The sequence below is a fragment of the Telmatherina bonti genome, assembly GCF_933228915.1.
Source record: "Telmatherina bonti genome assembly, chromosome: 5".
NCBI classification, from domain to species: domain Eukaryota; kingdom Metazoa; phylum Chordata; class Actinopteri; order Atheriniformes; family Telmatherinidae; genus Telmatherina; species Telmatherina bonti.
Genome location: NC_136623.1, coordinates 32,848,561 through 32,868,922, shown reverse-complemented (window position 1 = coordinate 32,868,922; position 20,362 = coordinate 32,848,561). Strand labels below are relative to the sequence as shown.

General features: G+C 39.5%; 1 protein-coding gene across 1 annotated transcript in view; it reads left to right on the top strand.

Annotated features, from left to right (window-relative positions):
• LOC306756437 (proprotein convertase subtilisin/kexin type 4-like) overlaps positions 1-20,362 on the top strand; it is a gene marked incomplete at both ends in the record, with an annotated part of 271,266 nt that overhangs the window by 235,122 nt on the left and 15,782 nt on the right. The window contains one exon of the mRNA XM_079241166.1: positions 17,117-17,240. Within this exon, the coding sequence (XP_079097292.1) occupies positions 17,117-17,240 (124 nt within the window). The remainder of the gene's footprint in view (positions 1-17,116; positions 17,241-20,362) is intronic.

The following is a 20,362-nucleotide window of genomic DNA, read 5'->3' as shown; positions in this document are numbered from 1 at the left end:
ACGCTGAGGTCATTTAACTGCATATGTGTGGGTGGGAGGTAGCAGTGGAGGTGAAGAGGAAAGGAGGAGCAAGGGGGGGGGGGGGGGGGGGGGGGGGGTTGTCTGCTCTCTGTGTAGGTATGTGTGTTTGTGTGTGTGCAAATACGCATCAGTCCTTGTAAACAGTTGGCGGTTTCTAGAGAAAAAAAAAAAAAAAGCTGTGAAGATGAAAGACGTCCACCTCCCTGTCCTCTATCACCTACCACTTCCTGCAAACTCCCGAGCACGTGCACGCTTTTTCTCAGTCTCTCCCACGTTCCTCGTGCTGATTTACTGTCCCCTCTGTGACCAATTACCAGGGCCCAGTGTGTCGCAGGGACGGGGAGGAGCACGGGGAATCCGAGCCGCATAACGGCGCTGCTGCTCATTACCGGAGGGCCGAGACGAGTCGCAGAGATGCTCACAAAACGAATTAACGCTCAAACCTGACCTGCTGCATCCTTAGCGTGGCTCCAATCAGCACATGAACTTATAGAAACACAAAATCTTAGCATGAAGTTGCACCGCTCAGCTTTTAAATGACAGACATCGACTTTCTCTCTAAACTGAATAGTTACTGAAGATTAAAAACTGTTAGGTTTGATCATTTAATACTGCTTTATATATTGTTTTTTTTTTTTATCTTGTTGCTATAAAAAGATAGTCTCAGACAAGCTTCAATGGCAATTAAATCCACAATGATGCAAAGAGAGAACTAGAGGACATGGAGGGCTAATGGAAAAGAGGGATTGCAGGCTCTGAAGGGTAAACTATAAGGTGGACGCTCTGGAAATAGACTTTAACTGGACTATCTGCTGGATCAGTGCTTTAAAACTCAAGGGCAACACAGGATGTGTGTGGACGGGTGTATGTGTGTGTGAATGGCATCTGTTGAGAGTCAATATTGATTCGTCATGATGACAATTGTCAAAGAGTGGTGTGGTTCTGCTGGGATGAAACGCAACTGAAGTGAAAAGGGAGCGAGTGTTGTGGCTCGAGGCTCGGCTGACCTTCCAGCGCTGTGAAGGAGATGGGACCGCAGGGCTGGAAAGTCACTCTGCCTCTCTTCTTATGTCTGATCTCCCCAGTGCTGCTTCTGCCGCCATCTGCAGCGCCTCGGCTCAGCTCAGAGCTTTCACCGTTGATCAGAGACAGCGCTGAAAGCCGTCACGCAGAGAATAGACGCCCAACAGACACACTGCAGGGTGCAGTTTGCTCTTAAAACCAGGCTGATTTGGCAACACATTATAAAACAACAGTACATAATCATCGGTATCTATGACAACTATAACAGTTGTCCCTCGTTCTCCTTGGTTCTCGCTCAGTCAGCTGCTCTCTCTGCATTTTATTTGCCTTGGGCTCTTGCATGATGCAGCATGTTAGTGTTTCATTTTTAATAATAAAAATATAATAAAATATGACTCAATAATCTTTTACTGTGTCAGATTAAAAGTTAGGACTCAGGTTTTCTAAACACATCACCTCCATTCCTCTGTTTAAACTCTCGCCAGGGCTCGTCAACTCCGTCCTGCGAGGTCCGCAATCCAGCAGCTTTTCCATGGATCTCTGCTCCAACACAGCTGACTCAAATTAATGAGTCTTTGTGCAGAACCTGATAGGCTTGAATATCCTCCTCAAACACTTTGCTCAAAATAAAAAATTAGAGGTGTTCAATATTGGTTGTTTTACCAAAATCCAATATACAGATTTTGTCCAACTTTTAATTTCTGACACGATATTATATGTGAATATTTTTGAAGGGAGTTGAGTCAAACAAAGAAAATTATTTGGAAAACTATGCATCACATCTCTTATATTTTGTCATTTTGAGTTGAAAATGTTCCTGTTGTGTCATTAAAAAAGTAAAAGCAGAGACTGATTTCCGATTTGCATTTTAATGTCGTTACCAACCGATAATATCAGTATGCCAATAATATTAGACATCTCTATCAAAAACTAAACTAAACTAAAAAAAAAAAAAAAAAAAAAAAAAAAAAAGTGCTCCTTATTGGACACCAGAAAACAGAACATTACTAAATTTTGACGAATCACATGGTAATAATTTCTAATAAATGTCCCTAAAAAATGTGTTAATTTTTGTTACTTTTAGTGAAAGGGACAAATTTAAAAACTGGACTTTTTTTTACCATTTTATTCATGGATTGGGTCATTATGGGTTAGATAAGCGGCCTTGCTGACTAGTCTGGACCATATGCTGTCATGGTTCATGGAGATGTGGAGACCCAAATGCAGGAGCAGAGAGCCAGGAGGCAGACTGGATGCAAAACCAAGACGTTTTAATTCTAAACTTGACTGATAAGACAGGACGGAGACAAAAAGCTAAAACATGAAGCAAACACCAGCAAAATGAACAGAAACTAACGGCTACAAATGCAGACAGAAACAGAACAAGACACAAGTGAATTAAATAGACAAGTAGAGTTAATAAACAGGAAACACGGCTGGACAGAAATCACAACTTCAAAATAAAACAGGAAAGAACAAAAAGACACAAACAGTCTAAACCATGACATATGCATCTCTAACAAACTAGTACTGTTTTGCTTATCAACTTTATATCAAAGTTTCTAACTTAAATGTGTCATTTCAGTGGCTGCATCATTTATGTTCACAACTCCGGATGTAGGCAGACATAGGAGTTCTGGGTGTCTTAATGCCGGGCAGGAACAATTAACTCTAACTGCATTGTGAGAGAGAGGAAATGTGTCTGTTATTTAGGTGAAACAACCTTTGTTAGTGTGGACGTGTAATGAGCTAACAACTCCTCTAATTGGTCACTACTTGCAGCATTTTACTTTGTTTCTTCTGTGAAACACAAAAGGTTTTCAAAGAACAAGATGGAGGGCTGTTATTATTGTGCTCCACTTTCACAGAAACCTTGTCCCATATACACACAGAAAAACACACCAAAATTATAAATACACATATATTAGTCTCCCTTCCTTCCCACCAGGCTCCTATATTAACATGCCCACAGGGAGTGTGTGTGTGTGTGTGTGTGTGTGTGTGTGTGTGTGTGTGTGTGTGTGTGTGTGTGTGCAGCAGGCAGCAGTCTTTGAGCAGCAACGTCTCTGATTCCCAAAGGACTTTGAGACTGAAGCCGACAAGTGCTGCAGGAAAATAATGGCACTATTTAGCCTGCAGCACTGTGGACACACACACACACACACACACACACACACACACACACACACACACACTGACAAAACAGGGAGATGCACAAACAACCAAGCTGGCTGGCAGTGAGTGACAGATCATATATTTACTATCGTCATTTCAGGTGCATCCTAGGGAGTCGCTCCACTCTTGTCTCCGCAGCAGATTGCACAAACAAAACACACACAGTGATTAACTGATAACAGCATAACCTGGAGATGAATAATTATGCAGTTTGACCGATGCGCGCGTCTCCCAACATATTATCAGCTGGTACCTTCCCCCTGCTTTGATTTGCTCCATAGTAATCCTGGAAAAAAAAAACAAAACAACGTTTTGTGTCCTCTGTAGGAAGATGACAATTTACTGAATAATTTCTTAGAGTAAAATGAACATTTATGCTACAAGAGAAGAGTGTTGTCATGGTTGCTTTATCTACAGTGTGTAACAGACCACATTAATCTTCTAATAAGCAAAAAGAAAACCTTAAATTATTTCATTACAAATATCCTAATATATTATTTAAAATCAAACTGGTGTGTAATCCTTTATATTTTCTACACATTAAGTAAATTCAGCTGAGTTCTGCCTCACATCTGAGCTGAGACTGAGAAAGATCTGTGCATCACAGCAGACCTGCAAAGTTGTGACAAAATGAAGCCCAGATTAAAAAAGACTAAACTTGGCTAATTAACTCAACTTCCTTTAGATAGCACTTCATCAGGCACATGGCGGTGCTTAATAAACACTGGAATTGACAAGAATGAGAGCACACTGCAATAATAAAGGATGGTAACACAGATAATGACAAAATCAAGGATATAATACATAAAAAGGTGTATTAAAATAGATAAAATGATGAATGGGAGTGTCTGCTATGACTGAGTGTCCTTCAGGTCATTCCAGTCCAGCTGGTGGAAATACAGCTCTGAGCTGGTTGTAAACCAGGAAGAAAAGCTAAAACGGAAAAAAGAAAAAGAAATAAACTTGGAGAAAGCAGACCTCTACAAAGCTGTTGTCTTTTTTTGTAATAATCATAACAATAATTCAGGGCAATTCAGAGCTAAAAGCTCAAATGGAAAAATAATCCCAGTCTCACCAAAGTAAAGAACCCTTTATAAGAACGTCTGGATCCAGATGCTGATCCAGATTAACCCCAAAACATGATCACATGATCCGTATTCAGTTCTGAGATTTCCTGAAAATCATCATCAAAATTCATCCATAACTTTCTTTTCTTTTCTACCAGACAGACCAAAACCATGGCCTTCTCCGTGGTGGAGGTAATAAAATGACCGGTCAGCAGACTGAGGGAAGAAACTGAGCAGAAATGTAGAATAGAATGAAACAAAATCAGGGCTGAGACTCAAACTAAACTCGTTTCTTTCCCAAGTATAACAATAAAAAGCTACACAGTGTCAGTAATCCTTAAGAAGACAGAGACACACAACAAACAGATTAATATGGTGCACATTGTAATCAGTCGCTGAAAACCAAAAAGCTGTTTAAACATCTGAAAAGATTTGAAATATGCAACTCGGGGAACCTGCTCTCGCAGCACAAGCAGAAAGAGAAAACCATCATATGAAGAGAAATTAGGACAGAAGTTACATATGTAACAGCAAACGACATGATGCCTCATTATTAGGATCAATTAGAAAGCATCAACAAACTTTCAGTTTGATCTGATTTTAAACAGTTGCAGCCAAATCATTTCATAATGACCAAAGCAATCGACCAAGAGCGGAGCAAATTAGCATTCAGTTGCAAACAAGCGAACCTTGTTCATGATCAGGTGTGTGTAATTCACTAATGACATGCGCAGCCTCTGCTTCCCCTGCAAATGCATCCTGCTTACAACCCGCCAGGGTGCTTTTTTACCGACATACTGCAGTGATAAAACGTCCTATCTTTAATTATTTTCATCAAATCAAACTTTACGTCTAAAGCATTTTTTGTACAAAAGCAGCTTAAAGTGCTTCATGTTCACCAACACACACCTGATCATGCTCTCGTTCTCACACATACACACATCATCACACTCACATGTACACAACACACATATATTATATCTGTCTGTTCAAGTGAAACATCAATATAAAACCATAACTGGAGATAAACATCTGAGGATAAACATGAAATGAGGTCTATGGGATCAGTCCACACCAGGAACTGCCCCCCCAACAAGGACCACATGGCATCACTATGGGAACCACCCTGATCAGGGCAGGCAGGAGACCACACTACAGCCAGAGCTGCAGTGCAGGACCCCCACCGACCACCCCGAGCAGGATGATATCCATGGAAACAACCGAATAAGCAAAGCTCCGGTTGAGGATGCCCATGAGGAGTTAAAACGTATAAACACGGTTCAAATAAACCCTGAAAACATTAAGAACAAATAAGAAGAGTGAAAATAAAGATGGAAGAATAAGCGCCTATAAGTGAAGACGGATATAAAGATGGGATCGTGTGTGGTGGAAATACTCCTTTAACCGTAAACAACTGGTCAAGCAGTCAGCTGACAAGAAACAGATGCACTACAGCAAACGCGTCCTGTCTCAGACGTTGTCAGCACATTCCAGTCAAGAATACATCCAACTAAAGAAAGCTTTGTGCATAGATACAAAACACAGCAGGATCACAGCAAATCAATGCATATATGTCTAATACTTAATACAAACAAAAGCCATAATCATTTCTCCAACACGTGTTCAGGACCATGGAGAGTGTGCAGGTGTGGGGGGATGAAGGCTTCATGTGCTGTAGTTCCATAAATAAGGAGGAAACTTACCTGTAATAACCAGATTTGACTGCATCCTTCAGCTCTGAGTTTCTGTAACACCTGAGCTCTTCCTGTTTGTGACCTCGTCACCACTGGAGTTCAAAATTCAAGCTCTTTTTCTGCTGCTGCTAGCACAAACCCTAATAAATCACACTGCACGATTCATTTAATTACTCGCCTCCCCAAATGTTGCTCTTTGTAAGTGAAACATATGCAACAGGGCCGCACCTTTCATCAGTGTCCGTCTTTAACACATCCTGACGGGGCCGTACTTTTCACAAACAGTAAGACACGGCTTGTGCCACGGAGACCGTGGGTAACTCTGACCCACAGTCGCGTATTAAAAAGAGATGTCACTCTTCATTTTCCCATCCAGGTTTGTTATTTTGTCAGGTTTTTTGCAGTAATTTGATGCACCACCACTAACCTTTTTAAACATCTCTGCTGCTTTCCACCGCGGCAACCAGCTCACACGTGGTATCAAGTTGTGCAGACACACTGTCAAAGCTTAAAGTGGAAACAGACTCACTCTCACATTCAAGCAAACACTTACTTTCACCCACAAACACACACAAACACTCTCTCATTCTCTCTGGCCCAAGGTGGATTTCTAGAGGTGCATATATTTGCATATATCTGCATGTTTAATGAGTTTTGGGAGATCAAGCGATTTGAGCGGCCCTTTGTGGGTATTTCTTTGTGTGTGTGTGTCTGAATGTATCAGTGTGTGTGTGTGGAAAGGAGGGGAGGGAGGGGTGCCTCCATGTAAATATCACCCACTGTGTGTTGGCACCCGTCACAGATGGTCGGGGGCGAGGGCACCCTGTGGGCACAAGATACCTATTTCTGTGTATCTGTGTGCTTTGTGTGAGACTGGAAGGCAAAAAGAGTGCGACTCGGAGAGCCTGAACATTTTGCACTGTGCGTGTTTGTGTGCTTCGTTAACTGTGTGCGTCTGCTTTTTGCAGATTGTTCGTTCGGATGTTCGTATTGTTGTGTGTGCGGTTTGCAGTTCACTGCACAATGGTGTGTCTGCGTATGTGTAAATGTCAGTATTCACGCAGCCCTGTGTGTGTTTGTTCAGTTGTTTGTGTTTGGGCGTGCCACACAGTGCACGCACGCCTGTGCTTGTGTGTCTCCCAGCATGCAGTGGGGCTATGATGGCCCTGTTTTGGATGATTGATGTGTTGGAGGGAGCAGCGAGGAGCCCAGGTTGGGCCAGAGCCTCAGTCTGACACACTGCTGCTTCCCTGCTGCTTTACATATGTAGACCCAGCAAGACTCCTCCTCCCCTCCCATCTGACACTGCCTCGCTCTCACAACTCAGCCAAGACTCACAGGTTCTTTTTTTGGAGGATTTCATTTTGAAGCTTATGTTTATTCCATGAGAACAAGCTGAGTCCTCTGCTGCTGTCGACCAACTTCCTGCTTCCTGTTGGACGCCAGGTAAAAGCTGGGAAGGAACCGCTCACGTCACAGCGGGTCGTAAAATCCCTAATCCTTTTTTTTCCTCACACTTTTATTTTCTTGCCATCTGGGCTCCAAAAAGACTTATTTGATCAGCGTTACTGGTAGATTTATAACTCCCCCCCGGTCAATCTGAATTTCCACAAGACAGTTTTTCTGGGAAAATAATCCGTATTATTTATGTAACTGAATGTATTTATTTACATAATTATAATAATAATATTTTTATTGATGCTTTTTTCATGAAAATAATTTATTTTTGTTTCTCAACGATGTCATTTGGCTGATCAGGTGACTATGGGCCGTTTTTTCTCTTTTATGTGGCCGTCCTCACAAAATGCTTTCTTCTTGGTCAGACAACGACAGAGAATGACGACAGGAAGCGAAGCCATTTTCTATCAAACACACTTCATTAGTCTTTGTCTGAACTCCTCTGTCGTGGACAACACTCTCCCCTACTTCCTTTCTTCTTGTTCGTTATGCCTCCATCCCGCTCACATCACCAAACTGCTCCTCGTTCAGCTGCACTTTTGGTGCGTTGAAGCTTGAAATTCCCAGTAATTTTTGCTGGAAATGACAAAGTAATCCTGTTTTTCTGAACTCGTAAGTTTCGGAGGACCTTAAGAGTCCAGATTTTAAAATGGCTGCACCTATTTTATTATGTTATTATTATTAAATCAATTGTTCAGTATAATGCATTTTGTGTTGGTTAAGTTTCTAGTGGCTCTGCGATAGAGCTGTCCAGGGTGTACCCTGCCTTTTGCCCAAAGACTGCTGGGATAGGCTGCAGCTTCCACGCAACCCTTCATTGAACTAAGCGGTTAGGATGATGAATGAATGAAGGAAGTTTCTAGTGTATACAGCAGTGAGTTGTTGTTGATATTTACGCTGTTGTGGTGGGCTTGTTTGTCAAAAAAGTGTGTCAATGTGAGAGGTTTATAAATCATTCTGTCCTAAACTGGCTGGTGTTCGTATGGTGGCCATTTTTACTGATTTTGTTCTTTTAGCTTTTGCAGACGTTCACAAATTAGCAGTAGATCTGCACAATTTATCCTTTGTGCACCGTCGTCGTATGTATGTAGGAGGCAAAGTAACTCAACATGTTTTCATCAGTTTCAAGGTTACTGGACACATGGTAAAATATTTTAGCATGGGACTGAATGGGGATTTGCTCTGTTTTGAGGCCCCTGGTGGATGAAGGATGAACTGCAACTTTTTGCACTTTGCATCGGCTTTACTTTTAACTGCTGGAGGATGCCACTTGGTGGGAACAGACACACAAACAGAAAAGCACCCCAGCCTGTTTGTTGGATTTTCTAGCATAGCTTTAGCAGTAGCGTTGATATTTTCATTACACGGTCAGTGTTAAGGTTTAACTTTTAAGATGTGCAGAACACAGTGAGGAAGCAATGTAGTGTGTTCATTGAGAGGCTTCTTCATGTCATGTTGTAACATTGAACATTGCAGGAAATCATTCTTCCATCAGTTTTAGCCCTGCTGTCATAATTTGTATTATTTGTTAAGACTTTTACTGAAAAACACTGATTACAACACGACAGTTTCCCTTCAGAGATTAATGAAGCCATTTTTATTTTTCTTTAGATTATCTTTACATTGTTTTACTGTTGTTGTTTTTGATCCTAGATAAAACTAGATGTGAGGGGAAATGTAAGTTTCTTTAGATTTGACTTCAGATTGAGAAAAATGCTTGCTTCCAAGGTATCAGACTTTTAAAAACTTTTTTCTTTTATGTTTCTCTGCTTTTAGGTTTTGTTTTGTTCTATTTTTTTTTTTTTTTTTTTTTTTAGCAACAGGTGTTTTTTTTCATTTGTTTTCAGTTTAGTTCTTGTAGCTGACCTTTCTGCCTCTTCACACTATGAATGTTTCAAACAGGAAAAGGACTCCTAACTCAAAGGAAGTGCCAGAGCGGTTCCAACAAATACTACATAACAGATGACAAAGTTTTCATTCTTCAGACACTTTATTACCAGCAGCCTGTGACATGAACACAATATTTGTTTTCATTTCTTTAGTTACATCTATGAAAAAGAGAATTATAACACTTTTTAACAAAGAGCCAGAAACCTGGCATAGTTCTGCATGGTGTGCAGTGTGTAAGATAGTAGCTGGAAATTGTTTCTTTAAGAAAATCCAGACCTGATCCAAGACCCTTAAGATGCATCTGGACATTGAGTCATCAGAGATGGTTTCACTGAAGGGATAAAAGGCTGAGGTTTGCCAAATTACACAAGAACTGGACTGAAAATCACTGTGGTATCATCTTGACTGAGAAGAGATCAAACAGCACCAAACATCCAGCAAAGAGCTTTGGAAAGTCCTTCAGTGGTCTGAAGAACTGTTCCTGAAGACTACTTAAAGAAATTAGTGGAAAGCTTGTCTTAGAGAGGTCGGACTGCGTTAAAGAATAAAGATGGTTTTACTAAATTTTGACCTTCATGCTTGTTAGAGTTGCACTAGATCAGTTTTTGCCTAATGAACTGCTTGTCCATTTATAATAGCACATGTCAGTAAATCCCAGTGGATTTACTGACTTTTACTGGCAAAACATAAAACAGTGAGTGGTTCCTTGTAACTTTAGCAAAGCACTTTTTAATATTTAGTATTTGCAGAGAAAGTGGAGATAGCTGAACAGATAAATGTCACCTGCCTGTTTACAAAAAGATTCCCCTAAATGCCCTCCATAATGCGGCTAAATTTCCAAAGCTGACATGTTTCCACTTGACAAAAACATCGCCTCACTTTACACTGCAAAAACTGAAATCTAAGTAAGATTAAAAATCTTGAATTGACTACACATATGCTTATTTTTTTAAAGGTAAGATATTTCTTTGTTTTTATGCCAGAGAATTCCTCTTGTTTTAAGAGTATTTTTTACCTGTTTTGGGAAGTCTTGACAAGCCAAATTTTCTTGTTCATTTAGCAGATAATTTATCTTATTTTAACACTCTGGGGGCGCCGGCATCGTCGGCGATGCCAGGGACCATGTTGTGCTTAATCAAGCATAGCTTTCGAACCATAAAAGATAGAAACTTACTTTTTTCCCCCTCATAATCGGGAGACTCCGGGCTTTCAGACGGTATTTCTGGCATCACTGTAGTCCATTCATAAGTGATACAGTGTTGTGTCAAAATAGGTGTTCCAATCAGAGCCTTTGTCTTTGGCACATGACATGTGTTTGTACAATCAGAGCCGATGATGCCTCAGGAAACGCCTCCAAACAGTGTCAGTCACTATGCATCGGTGTCATTAGCAGTCGGATAGCTGCCTTCTGTATTTACAAGGCCGATAAATTATGAAAACAGCTTTTACGCACGTTTACCATGTGTAATTGCTCAAACAAACATTTACATTACTCAAGTAGTTTATTTCAACATAAACGACACGATGGCGCTGTAACAGATGTATAACTTGGTAACAGATACAGTGTGTGCAGCTGACAGTGATTTCGGAAAGCTGCAGTGCTTCAGTCCTCTTTAGTACCTTTAGTCATGATTCGAAATTATAATACTCTATATTTCAAGCAAAGGAGCCTCATTTACATAGCAGTTTATGATATTTCAATTCAACATAAAAAAAAAAAATTAAAAAAAAACAAGGTATAAGACATTACGGGGCATTGAAAGGTGGTGTTTATTAGCATTTAAACTAAAAAAAAGTTTATTTCTCTAAAATACCCTTGGTCCCCAGAGGGTTAAGCAGCATTTACCTAATTTTTGTATATTTTTGTCTTGTTTTTTAAGGCTGAGTTTTTGCATTGTACACACCTAAGTTAAATGAACTGGAGGGATGGGGAAGTCTGGCAATCACAGATGAGGGTTGTTGATTTTAAAGGAAATGCTGTGACGTATTTTCCCACATGAGCTGCGGTTCAGAGCCATGGTGGGTTGTGATGACACGCCGCAGCTTTCAGACTCTGCTGTGAAGATGTGGATCAGGCTGACCTGGAAAAGAGCCAGTGCTTTCTGGGGGAACAGCTTCAGAAACGTGAAGTTGTTTTTCTTTCTTGTCTTCAACTCTTTCTCCTCTCTTGTTAAACGTATCATTTCCTCCGTCTGTTATTCTTCTTTTCATCTCTCTTCGTCTATCATGCTCCCACTCTCCCCGTCTATCTCCGTCCTGCCCCCCCCTCGTGTTTGCCCACCTCAGTTTCACTATCTCTTTCTGAACTCCTCTCTCATCTGCGGCTCTTCCCCTATCACTGGGTCTCACTTTCCTCTCTGACACTCGCTCGTTTCGATATCCTGCCATCTCTGCTGTCACTAATCCCCCCCGCTCCTTTTCTTTCTGTCTGTACTTTCTCTCCTGCTTTGAAAATGTTTCTTTCTCTCGTCTGTTCCTCTGCTTCTGCTAATCCATCTCTTTTCTTTGTCTCTCCTTTGTCTACAAGTCAGTTCTTTTCTTGTTTTTTTTTCTTCCTCTCTGAGCTTTGGTTCGTCTCTGCCTGTGGATCTCTTGTAACTGCTGAAAAGGCAAGAAATTAATTGATCATGCCTGTGGTATCATAGCTGGTTTTGTTTTGTAGCCTGGAGCGGATTTACTATAAAGATGCAGCAAACATCGCGACTAAAATGTGTCAGAGGGATATTGTCCTTCGTTCCTTGTCTCAGGAGAGCTACGTTATCTATAAAACCGCCGTCAGCTTGATTTAAAACAAATAAATAATCAAATAAGCTCGCAATAAAAAATATTGGACTCATGAGGTCTCCCAACGACAGCAGGGTTACAGCTTGTCAAGCTGGTAGAAAGGCATGCTGGGAGGCTGGGAGGCATGCAGGCCTTATTGATCCACCTGTAGCATCCAGCTGTTTGTTTACCAACAACAAGTCAATGTGGTTCTCAGCTGGGGGGGCGCCATGCCTGGCCTCTGATCTGCTCAGAGCACTCACATATAAACTCACACATGAAACACCTCATAGAAAACACACACACACAGAGAAGCTGCTCTATCTTAAGAGCTTATATGAACTGAGGTCTGTCTTTGAACAACTCTTTACTACATATTTAGTCTATTTATGGATATGACATGATTTTAAGGTGGATGTGAAATCTTCTTATCTTGTTTTACATCTTACTTTTTACCAGCTGAAATACTTGATCCAAAAATTTGAGACCCTGCCTCAGAGTTGCATTATTGATTTGATAGATATAAAAGTTTAACTGGGAGTTTCACATAAGTCTTGAGACAGACGTGTGCTGCTCACATGCAGCACTACATGAATGTCCCGGATCTGACATCAGCTTGCAGAGAGCATGCTCCACACAAGTAACAAGCTGGATTTTACTGCGAATGCAGAATGGTGGTATTTGTTCAGTCCAGGGAAGCTGACCAATTGGAGCAGACTTCTTTTCCCATGCAACATGCAAATAAAAAGAGACTTAGCTAACTAGAAATTAAAAATCTATTGACCTAAATGTGTTGATTTATGCAAGCAAAAAAATAGTAAAATATTTTTTTACACCGCTGCATGACCAGCTGCTGTTTGATGTAAATCCATCTTAAAAGAGAGATGTTTGTTTCTGTACAGCTGTATGACAAGATTCCTCAGGAGGAACATATTAAGTAAAAAAAAAAATATGTTAAAAAGTTTTACAACTATTTTAGTCTCAAGTTCCAGTTTGATTCAATTCTGATTAACTTTAGTCTCACTAGAGACACTAGACGATCACCTCTGCTGCAGGCTAAAGCTAGAACCAGGCCGTGCCAGGCCGTGCCAGGCAGTGCCAGGCCACGCCAGGCGGCGCCAATGACAATGTCTTTTTTAAAGACTTGGACTTTACTTGTACTATACTATATACTATACTATACTATACTTTACTATACTATACTATACTTTACTATACTATACTATAGTATGATATGCTATACTATACTATACAATACTATACTATACTATACAATACTATAATATACTATACTATACTATAGTATACTATAGTATGATGTGCTATACTATACTATACTATGCTATACTATACTATACTATACTATACTATGCTATACTATACTATACTATGCTATACTATACTATACTATACTATACTATACTTTACTATACTATACTATAGTATGATATGCTATACTATACTATACAATACTATACTATACTATACTATACTATACTATAGTATACTATAGTATGATGTGCTATACTATACTATACTATGCTATACTATACTATACTATACTATACTATACTATACTATACTATACTATACGACACGACACGACACGACACTATTCTATTCAGGGCTGTAGCTCAGGAGGAAAAGCAGTTGGCTTGTAACTGGAAAGTTGTGGGTTTGATTCCAGGTTTCCCCTGACTATGTACCGAAGTGTCCTTGGGCAAGACACTGAACCCTAAGTTGCCCCCCGATGTGCCTATCAGGGTATGAGTTTGTATGTCAGTCACTTTGGATAAACGCGTCTGCTGAATGACTGTAGAATAGAATATTCAGGTAATTTTGCAGACACCTTAATCCAAAGCAACTTATATATGAGAGTGAATATTATAGTGTAAATATTAGGGCTGTGACGACATGCTTTTGTCCCAATTCGATTCGATTTTTTTGGGTGCCGATTCGATTTAAATTGCGATTCTCACAATTCTTCAATGTTGCTGATTTTTGTAGATTAAAAACAAAATTAATGAATAAAACCTTTTCATTTTTGTTGATTATAAGAAGGGGAAAAACAACCCAGTAGCCAGACCATCATTCTGCTGCTATAATGCCCAAGGAGACAAGTAAAAAGATCAATAAAAATAATAAAAATGACAAAATTTTTGTAATGGATTGTTTTTTTAATTTATTTATTTTTTTAAAAAATCGATTTTTTTTTTGTTTAAAAAAAATTGATTTTAAAATTGTAAAGCAAAAAAATCCAGATTTTCGATTTTTCGATTCGATTTTCCCATCCCTAGTAAGTATAATATATTATATAGCCCTTTTCTAATCATGCTGACCCCTCAAAGCTTTACATACATGTCACAGTCACTTATATGCACACATGATGCCCCCCTCATACAGGGTTCACTGTCTTGTCCAAGGACACTTTGTAGTCAGGAGAAGCCCGGAATGGATCACCCAACCTTCCGGCTGGAGGAAGACGACTGCTCTTCTACCTGAGCTACAACCTCCCAAACAAAGACACTCAAACCATCGCCTCTGTGACTTCCCATTTCCACCAAAACTACTGGAATGGCTCACTTAGTCAGGATGTTGGTGGATAACATCCTTTATAGTTACAATGATTGGTTTCATTATGGCTCAGTACGTTATATATCATAGGCTAATACCAGACACACAACATTTACAGGCTGAAGCAGTTAGCAGTTGCTGTCATTTGATGGACCTTCAGTGAAATACATTAGACTCGAGAGACAACAGGAAAGCACAATAAAATTACCATAATGTCCACAGCCTTGCTAAACTTTGACCAGGATCTGATTTACTCCATCAAGACTTCATGAATCAAGTATCCCATAATTGTACATAATCTAGTCCTGGAACAAAGTTGTTTGTGTTTCTACATTCGGCTTTTTTTTTTTTTTTTTTTAAACTTATCATGCAGTTTAAACATATTAAATAACTTTCCATTACAAAGTGCACAAAAATTAACATTTTTACACAGATTTTTACCTCCAACATAACTACATCTGGTTAAAGTAGCATTATAAAGTTAGATCCCTTTCTGACCTTAAAAACATGTTTTTCTGTCTAATTTTAAAAGAACAGCGACATTTATGACGAACATCCCTGCACTTGTCTTTTTCTGAGAAGCCATCAGACTTTATAACACTGTGTCAAAAGGAAACAACACACCGTGACTGATACATCGAAGAAATGTGAGTGGACATTATAAGAGAAAGAGAGGAAAAGAATGACGCAAAGAGACAGAAAAAGAAATAAAACAAGACAGACTTTTATTGGCTGGATAGAGCTCAGAGAAGAGAAACGATGCAAGATGGATGCTGAATAGACGCAGTTATGAAAATCTGCCAAACGTCAGTGTGGCTTTAAAGACCAAATGACCCAGCTTTTCACCCGTACCTAAACACACCATAAATGTGCAAAACTGAGGAATCTGATTGTGTGAAAGTCTCAAAGTCCATCATGCACACACGAGCGTATCTGTGCACAAATACAGTCTGATCTGTGCACATCAGGTGATGCATGCACACACATTTAATAATCTGTATACAAAGAAGCCTTTTTTACACAAAAACTGTCACAAAAACAGAGTAAAGGTAAAAAAAGTGCTTGTAAAATACTGGGGTGTGTAGTTTTTAGTGTGTGCATGTAAAAAGCCATTTGTTTAAGGCAGCACAACATCGGAGAACAAAAGAAGTGACAAACATGACAAACTAATGTCAAACTAGATTTAAAAAAATGTTTGAGTGAGAATTTATCTTTTTCTGTTGCTTTATGTTTGCTACATGTTTTGCTATTAGGCTCGTATCCAGCCCTGACTCATCTTTACTTCACAACATGCTTTCATGTCGTATGTTGCCTTTGCAATATTTCACCGTCAAACAGTTCATGCTAAGAAGTTTATGAAATGTTATTCCCCGTTTTAGATATGTGCAAATAAAACTAAAACCTTTGGATTTAATGGAGGATTTTGGTTGTTTTATATTTGAACTAAAAAAGCATTCAGAGAGCTCAGACTTCACCAAGCTGCTCACCTGTATTGCGATTTCCAGGGGATGTTTGAGTCTTACATTTATTTTATATGAATACACGATGAGATGGCGAGATACACTGATGATTAATTCACAGTGCCTTGGCTACATTGTTGCATGTTTATATCTTAATTTGTTCTCTTGAAGTGGTGAAAATTCAAAAGATCCCATATTTTTTCCTGTTCTAGATCATAGTATCCAGAATGTTCCTGGATCCAGATCTATGTTTGATATTTTGTAAAACCTGTTGGGAACTGCTGGATTTTTTGACCAAACAACCTGACCATTTACTGTGGAGTTTCATGCATACATACTGAAACATTTCAAAACTTTCTCTGGATCCAGATGGTGATCCAGATCTCTCCCAACATTTAATTGAATCTAAGTTAGACCAAGACCCATTTTCTGAAAAATAATCATGCAAATCCGTCCAGTAGTTTTTGTGTAAAGTTGCTAACAGACAGACAGAAAAACAGATGCAAAAACAACCTCTGCCACCTACGATGCGGAGGTTTTTAATGACAAAATCGGACTTCATTACACTAAATTTATTCATTTATTAATGTAACATCTCTCCAGTAAAGTTCCTCCAACAACCTTCGAATCAAATCCAATCAAACCTTATTTATAAAGCACTTTTCCTACAATAAAACACAAAGTGTTGCACATATAAAAGCACATCAAAGAAAAATCCATCACCCCACCCTTCCCACACACTTTTAACATACACACACACACACACACACACACACACACACATCTATTTCCAATGCTCGTCTTTATCATCATGCATCCACCTAGTTATGTGTTGCTGAGGACAGAAGAGTCCGGTAAGGAACCTCAGCTGAATACAAACTTTGTGCAACAGGTTAGTTTAGTAACATAAAATTTAACAACCTGAGTGATGTTTTCCTACTAATTTGTTTTTCACGGTAAAAATGTGGCCTTGCTGCTGTTTTATTTCCAGGTGACGGACCACAAAGGCACAGTGAGGAGCTGCACGAGGCCGAGTGAAGCGGAGGTTGCCGGAGCTTTGCTCAGCGCTACGCTCATCCTCTACGGCACCTACCACCCACACAAGACCACGCATGGTATGTGAACGTGTCAGCAAACGGAGGTGAGCGGGTGCAGCCAAGGCTGGCATGGAAGTGTGGCGTTTCTACTTCAAAACACAGAGAGCCAAATTAATCCTCACGAGTTAATTAATAAATGAGGAATAAATAAACTAATTAAGAAGCTGAAAGAGGATATTTAAAATGCGCTACTTTCATTACATTTAATTTATCAGAATTGTGTTAAAACCTGTAAATCCTGCAGCACCTGCCTGTCTCCTGCCGTGAAGGCTGAAGCTCCGTGGTCAGAAGAAGTCAGTCGACTGACCATAGGGACTGTGATGTGTAATTACAGCGTGACCCTTGGCTAGCCCTCCTCTATGCCACCACTTCCTCCCCAGGTGCACATGACCTCCACACACACCTCGTTAGCCACACAGGCACAAAGCCACGGCAACGTCCTCCATGTCCCTGTTGGGGATTTTAGGGTTGTTAGAGTTACTGAGGCATGCTGGGAGATAGACATTCAACCACATTTTGCTGTTGATCTCTGTCAACAGGAGTTCCCAGCGGTCGCGGAGGTCCTGGAATATCATGGACTTTTCAGAGAAAGTCAAGGACCTTAACAACTGCTGTGAAAGTTTAACGATTGTTCATACTTTTTATTTATTTTGTTCTTACTGTAGTTTTACTTCCACTTTGGTTTACATGCTAACTTTAGCTAAACGTTAGGAAATGGGTGTAAAGTTAATGTTTTCGCTCATAAAAGTACTTTAGCTCATAAATGGAAACCTGAAAGAGATGGAAAAGTGATGGAATTTCACCCGAGGGCCACAGTTGGAACCTCCCCTTGGTGTGTGAGTGTGTGTGTGTGTTCTGCTCGGTTGCTCTCGCTTCTCTTTCCGTCAAGATGCTGATCTCTCTGTTGAGAAATCAATGACTACCCCCCCCTTCCTCCTCCTCTCCTTCTCTCTCCATCCATCCATGTATCCCTCCCCATGTGCCTGGATCTAACCCAAGTTCAAGCTGTTAGTCAATCTGCTGTCCACACACACGCACACACACACATACACACGACCTATTCACAGGTTCTCTCCTCCGTTTTCTCCCCGGTCATATTATTCAGTAGTAGTTTGCCACACTGTGCTCTGAACATCCCCCACAGTTAAAAACTTTGTGATTATAATTCCTTGGCAGGTATAAAATATATCTGAATGCGTTTTTACATTATAGATCCTGAATATAAAATAAATGACATGCATGCTAAACGTGTAGCTAAAACAAGGAGGCTATTAGCTTAGAGTAGCTAAAGAAACTGGAAGAAAAGAAACCTTTAAATAAAACAAATAAACTTGAACTGAACTGAACTAAGTAAAACAAAGTCAAGTTAATATTTTCAGTAGTAACATTTGCAGAATATTTTTTCTCTTTGGCTCTGCTGGCTGTTTTATTCTTTATCTATTGATATGCTAAGTTAACTAGCTTAGCATATTTTAGCACTGAGATACAAATACTGCAAGAAAGGACATACCTGGGATTCACAGAATATTTGTTAATAATTCTCTTTTATGAGATAATGAGTATCAATTGTGTTAAATAACTAAAATAACGTTATTATTTTGCATTATATTTCTAATTTATTCAGTACATACTAGTACATGTATCTTCTTTATTGTGAAACCTAATATTATAAAAAGCAGGTTAATTTACTGTTTTATTTAACAATTCAACATCTAATCTCGTATCCACAGCTTTTCATGTGCTGCCACGGCAACCGGCTTTCTTCAGCGTGTTAGAGCCAGGATGCAGGGACTTGTTCCTTTTCTATCAAAAGCTTTTGACTTTTTGATCTGATTTTAATTGTTTTATTTTAATATATTGCATTTTACATTTTTAAGGTACTTATATTTTTTTTATATTTATTTTGTTGTCTTATTTAATGTTATGTTGCCCATTGTAGCACTTTCCTCCACTGTTTATAAAGTGCACTATAAATAAAGTTACAGTAACAGTTGGGTTCTTTAGTCAGGTTGATAAGATGTAGTTCATGCTTTCATTTCAGACGTCTTGCATCGGTTTTAAAGTCTGGGCTTTCTGCTGTCCAGTTAATCCACATATAAAAAGCTTGTAACTATGGATGAAGCTGTTTTAGACTACTGTCCTGTTTCAGATTGAGTTATTGACTGTGATATCTGAACTCCGATCAACAAACTGCTGAGCCTACGTTACAATCCTGTCTGCTCATTAACAAAATGCCAGATGTCCTTAAATCCTTAAAATCAGATTTGATATAAATCATTTTAGATTGTTACAATTTTCACATAAGTTGACATGCTGGACAGAAACTGTGATAGTTGTAAATGTAGGCTATACTGTTGCATATAAATGTAGTTATAACATCATGACACAGTAAATAAGTCCTCCGTGTCTGTTGTGCAGCACTTATCCTGGCAAGCGTCACACTCTAGATGTGTACGATGAAGCCACAGCTCCAGCATCCTGCTGTGTTCTCGTGTATGTTTGCAAGTCTTTTTCCACCTCTGTGAGTTTGCTTGCCTCCGTGTGTGTTTGCATGGCGGCTGTGCGGCTTGTGAAGGTAAATTGCTGTGATTATGTGGCAGTAATCGAACAGGGATGGTTTGTTTAATTGAGTTGTTGTTTCCTGATGTTTCTCTGTACTAGCAGTAGGCACCACGCTGACAGGTGCCTTGTCTCGCTTCGCCAAGATGAGTGTTATTTTATTCTTTTTCTATACCATAGGCTTTGTTGTGTCTTTTTTAGCTGCATCTGTGTGTGTTTGTTTGGCTCAGTGGGACGTATTTCAGCAGGAAGACGAAAGCAACGGATCTCTTATGACTTATAAAAATACTCTTTAAAAGGATTTATATCTCTTTATGCGTGCACCTGCCTATGTTTATGTGTATATAGGTATGCAGGCTTTGTTTTGTTTCATGCATAAGTGTTGGCCAGTGTGTACTTCGTGTTGTTTGAGTGTGTGTATTTTATAAGTAATTGTGTGTGTACAAGCAGTTCTGACTGATCTGCCTCCTGGGCTCCATGGCCCAAATCAAATGGTAGGAAACATTAATTTCACCATTTCGTTTCCTCCTTCTCCTCCCCCTTGCTCTCCTCCTCTCCCCTTGTAGAATTTATCCCCTCTC